This window comes from Cupressus sempervirens, chromosome 8 (assembly GCF_028749045.1).
Source record: "Cupressus sempervirens isolate cs-2001-9-10 chromosome 8, ASM2874904v1, whole genome shotgun sequence".
Taxonomy (NCBI): Eukaryota; Viridiplantae; Streptophyta; class Pinopsida; order Cupressales; family Cupressaceae; genus Cupressus; species Cupressus sempervirens.
The window spans coordinates 724,889,411-724,894,739 of NC_143125.1; the positions used below are offsets into that span (position 1 = coordinate 724,889,411).

The 5,329-nt window shown below is 36.0% G+C and overlaps 1 protein-coding gene across 1 annotated transcript; it reads left to right on the forward strand.

Moving 5' to 3' along the window:
• Window positions 1-2,900: 2,900 nt before the first annotated feature.
• LOC149544495 (uncharacterized) lies at window positions 2,901-4,288 on the forward strand. The gene has a single exon (XM_089795153.1). The coding sequence runs from the start codon at window positions 3,034-3,036 to the stop codon at window positions 3,940-3,942; it is 909 nt and encodes a 302-aa protein (XP_089651279.1). The 5' UTR covers window positions 2,901-3,033; the 3' UTR covers window positions 3,943-4,288.
• Window positions 4,289-5,329: the final 1,041 nt, after the last annotated feature.

The following is a 5,329-nucleotide window of genomic DNA, read 5'->3' on the forward strand; positions in this document are numbered from 1 at the left end:
AATCAATTTATTTAATTTATAAAAAAATAGAATAAATAGGTTGTCAATTTTTATGTTGATATTTTATATATATATATATATATATATATATATATATATATATATAATGGGTTTCTTTATGCACGGGTTCGAATCTCTGCATTAGGATTTTTAATTACAGTCTCCACAAATTTTCTATGGCTAAATATTGTTTCTACAGTATAAATATTGTTTCTACGGCTAAAAAATTTGGAGGCTACTGAGAGGCATTATTTATATTGCAGAAACAATATTTAGCCGTAGAAAATTTGTGGGTTTTTTAATCTGCATTAGTCTATGATTTATCTGCATTAGGTTGCTAAAAAAAAATTGGTTTACAACGACAGATAACCAAGATTGTGTGGTTTTCCATAAAACAATATGCATTTTACATTTGCAAAACCTACAATTATTTTATGTAACAATTCCATAATTTAAATGCACTAGCAAACAACTAGATGTGCATATGTGCAATCCTATTAATCCTCTGAAGAAAATATTTTGTACTAACCTGTGTGTGTGCTACTGAAATTTTGCTCACAAAAAATTGATAGTTTCTCTCTGACGAAGCTTGAAGATTGCAGTTGCAGATGTGCTTTTCCACACTCCAGATTGCCACCAAATTCATTATAGACAGCAACATCAGTTTCACCCGCCAAGAATAAATAGATTGTTTCTCCCGCCATAAAAAAAGATTGTTTCTCCCATTGTAAATAAAGATAGGTGAAGTGTTTAATGGAACATTAATTTGGAGAGCACATAAGGCAGGCACGGCAAATTTGATAACTCTGTCCAAAGATTTGACTTTCACAGCACATAACGCACGGCAAATAAACTTCGGCGCTGACGTTGCAGTGATTTGACGTTGATTGACTGCCATTGCCATGATTGACAAGGCTGACGAAAATGCAATGACGGCAACCAAACGGCCGGGTGCATTTTCGTCCCTGCGTAGCCAGTGCCGATTTTGAAACGCCTCTCTGTTGCACTTTTCAAACGTTTATATTTCAACTGTTGAACAGTACGTCAGTCAGAACAGTGCATGTGGTCATACGTGCAAGTTGGGGCAGCGGTAGAGTTGGGGCAGCCGGACGGTGCCGGTGCCCACGCGAATGGGGGCAATTGTCAGACATTGGGCTGAGTCATTCGAGTCTGGAATACGCTTGAATACAACATTTCTTAAAATACATCATCATCACGATGCATGGCGCATAAAAGCTGCCGCAATATATTAAGATAATTTAACTGTGGGTCCGGCAAAGCGGAAACCACGTTGGAACTTCGTGCCACACGCCTCAGTACGCACTTTTACGTTAAATTGTCCTCCTCTCCCGTAATGACGGGTGTTATTTGGAAAAAAAGTAAAAGAGTAATACAAATCCTGAGCTTGGATAAATTGAAAGTTGTATGGCCGATTTAGTTTCCTACCAACCTAACACGGCTTCGACGCGTAAACGTAAACATTCCTGAAAAACGTCACAATCCAGTCCTACATCTAGAGACATATTTGGGTTCCCTCATACGAGAATAACAACCGAATATGACTCGGACTAAGACTCTTCAGCTTAAAGAATGTAGAATATACCAGGCATAATCCCGTTGTTGGTATTAGGTAACCTTACTTCAAAATCACGTTAATTAAGATATCTCAACCGGGCAAGGCAATTACTAGAAAGTTCCTTAGTACGCAATAATTAAGATGTCTCCATTCTCAACTCCCTTTTTGATATTCTTCATCTGATTGCCGTTAATCCTTTCTACGATTTGTATATGGCAATGTTAATAAATTGTAGTGTAAATTTTAAAGATAGAAGTTTTAAAACCATATATTACAAAAAAAACATATTACTTTTAAACATATTGAAGCATAAATTAAGTTAAATAAAAATTATAACATATATGAGGTTATCAAATGTGTACGGATTACAAAATTTATAAATTATACATTTTTAGGAGTTACAACTTTTTGAGTGGTGAAATTATATATATATATGAATGATTGGTAATTATATATATATATATATGAATGATTGGTAAAGGGTCTAAATTCTTTAAGGATGTCTTTTAGGGTTGAGAAATTTAATATTTTAAATGTATGTTAAACATTATAAAGATGACGTGGAAACTTGACTTAAACCAATTTCATTCCACTCCATTTCAAAAATAGACATTATAAAAATGTACACATTATATAAGTAATTGAAAAATTATGTTCTCATTTTCAAAGACTCATAATTTGAACAAAATATATTTTATTTCATTCTGATCCAATTATTAACACATTAAACATAAATTAGTATTTTAAATAATTTATTAATTCTTTTCTAATTGCCATGACAAATAAATATATACTATCTTTTTAAAAAAAAAATTATAACATTTTGTAATGAACAAGTTTTAACTACTAATTAATCGGTTTACTTGTTTTCTAGCTTTCTTGAAATGAGAACAATTACCTACCAATAAAAGTGAACTTGGAGGTTGAAATGAGAACAATTACCTACAAATAAAAGTGAACTTGGAGGTCTATAGTACGTATAGGGGACCTTAAAGCAATCATATTGACATCTAATTTCCACCTAATTCACTTTGTCCCAATTCATAAAGGAGCATTGTAACCATGTGAGCATATGTCATAATTAATAGAAACTTCATATTTTTATTTCAAAGGCTCTTTGATTTTTGTTTACTTAATAACACATTTATAAATATGTTGTTTTATAAAATTTATTAATTGGCTCCCCCAGTCTCTATCCAGCCACTAGAGTGCACCTATGCTCGTTGATACATTCTATAAAACTAAATATCCATAAATTCTTTAAATTTTTTTTTAATTTATTATACTATTTTCGATACACGACCATTTAATTGGCAGATAAAATGACGAACCCTGTCCACTAAACCCATAAATGCGAAGCATGCGGAGAGCTGCCTATAAATTGAGTAAATAGCCACTCGATCCTCAATGTGCAAAACTTCCAGTGAATTCAAATACCCTGTTCTACTGAATCAAGAATGGCAAATAGTCCAAGGCCTGTAGAAGTCGAACTCACGGTCATCTCAGCTAAAGATCTCAAAAACGTGAATTGGCGATACGGCGATCTGCGCCCCTATGCCGTGGCCTGGGTCGATCCAGAAACGAAGGTTTCCACTCATGTCGATCCAGAAGGCGACACGAATCCCTCATGGAACGAGAAGCTCATCATTTCAGTCAGAAAGCCGCTGGAAGACGCCGAGCTCACAATTGACATCGTCCATGAAAAGCCCTCCGAGCTGACAAAACCCTTAATTGGGACGGCCAGGGTTAGAATCTCAGAAATCCTGGACGAAGTAGGGTTTGATGAGAGGCAAGAACGAACCCTCAAGTTGAAACGCCCTTCCGGCCGCCCACAGGGCAAGCTTGAAATTGCAATCTGTGTGAAGGAAAAGCGATGGCCGGAGCAGCAGTGCCCTTATCCCCAGCCCTACGGCACAAGGGATTATGCCGCTGTTCCTCCCCCTACCCCATATCCATATCAGCAATATCCATATGGTGCAAACCCTCCTCCTCAGCAGTACCCTTATGCTTATGGTTCTAACCCTCCTCCTCAGCAATACCCTTATGCTACTAACCCTCCTTCAGGGTACCCTTATGTTGCTAACCCTCCTCCACAAGGTTCCCCTGTTCCTTATGGGGGTTCTTCTGGGTATGGCAGTGGGCCTTCTTATGCTTATGGTGAGAGTGAGAAGCCCAAGGGCAGTAAGTTTGGGGTTGGTACTGGTTTGGCTGTGGGGGCTGTGGCAGGGGTTTTGGGTGGCTTGGCTCTTGCTGAGGGGGCAGAGTATGTGGAGGATAAGATTGCTGATGATGTTGCAGACAAGGTTGAGGATGATTTCGCTGATCAGGGTGGCTATGATGATTATGATGGCGGTGATGACTTCTGAACAATAGATTCTGAAGAATATAAGTTTTCCACAATCTATAAGATTATTCAATAATGTTTCTGGTTTTTGCTTGGATGACACTCTGTGATGCATCATCTGAATTGCAGCTGATATTAGATTCTTGTTCTTCTGAGTTTTGATCCACAGCAATCTTCTGGTTGCTTGAAATCGATTCTGCGAGAATTTTGAATCTGGTGGTTACTGCTACAAAGCAGTTGTCTGTAATTTATCAGAGTGTTTAGTGTTTGAGCTTTCTTAACATTCAGCTCATTCTGATCTGAGTGCATTTGGTTGTTTGAATCTGTCAGTTGTTCTTTAAATGTTTCTTGTTGCTGTGTTTTTTCCATCACTCTTTTTCTCATCAATTATTTCGATCCCACAGTCTGATCCATCATCAGGAAATGCAAAAACAGTGATACAATTAAATCTAGAAACATTTAAAGATTATCCATAGATTCTAGAAATTTGATTTCTCTTATTTCTATCTTTTTCTGTATCAGAATTCAAATTTTTGAGGTGTATTTTTCCATCAAATTCAATTTTTTGAAGTGTATTTTTCCATCAATCTATTGAATCACAGTTTCTGATTTATTCTGAGAAAATAAAGGAAACTGGTAAAATATTTGATCCAATCTTAAGAAAAAAAAATGAAGATAATAAAATATTTGATCCAATCTTATGAAATATGAATCAGTAAGTTTAATTCAAGAATTATATAATTGAATATTTATAGCTATATCTCTTCTTTATAATAATAATAAAATTATGATTCTCATTTACAAATAATGAGAGGAAATAGTTTGTATTTCATTTGGAATAATGAATTAGCTGAATTCTAATTGATGGTATTTCCAGCGGTTGATTTAGGGATGTATCTGGGCAGGTGATATGCATGTCATGCCTTCCCAGTACAAACTTTTAAAATCACCTGCTGGGGAGACGGGAAGACAATGGGATCAAATTGAAGTGCATAAGATGAAGATGTGATCAAATTAATTTGTAACATAGAGACTACCATAGTAACATGAGAACTATAAGTTTGATTTGTGGCTTGTTCAAATCTACATGTTATCCAAGGCACGGGACCATCAGATCACCTAAACCTCAAGTTACCATCTTTGATTCCATTGCCCAAGGTATGCCAGGAGCTTGATTAATGTCTAGTCGCCAAAACTTCCCATCCAATCAATTTACCATTAGATATCAGGTCACTGAACTTGGCGATTCCTAGTCTACCCCATGATTTAGCAAAACATCCTTGAAGGAGTGCAAGAGGTTTGCAGTTCCTTTCTAGATTCAATCATGGGGATTTTTCTCCATAGATCTCAAAGTTACTATCTGTTGCTCCTTCTCCAGAAACTCAATGTCTAATTTGATCCCACCCCTT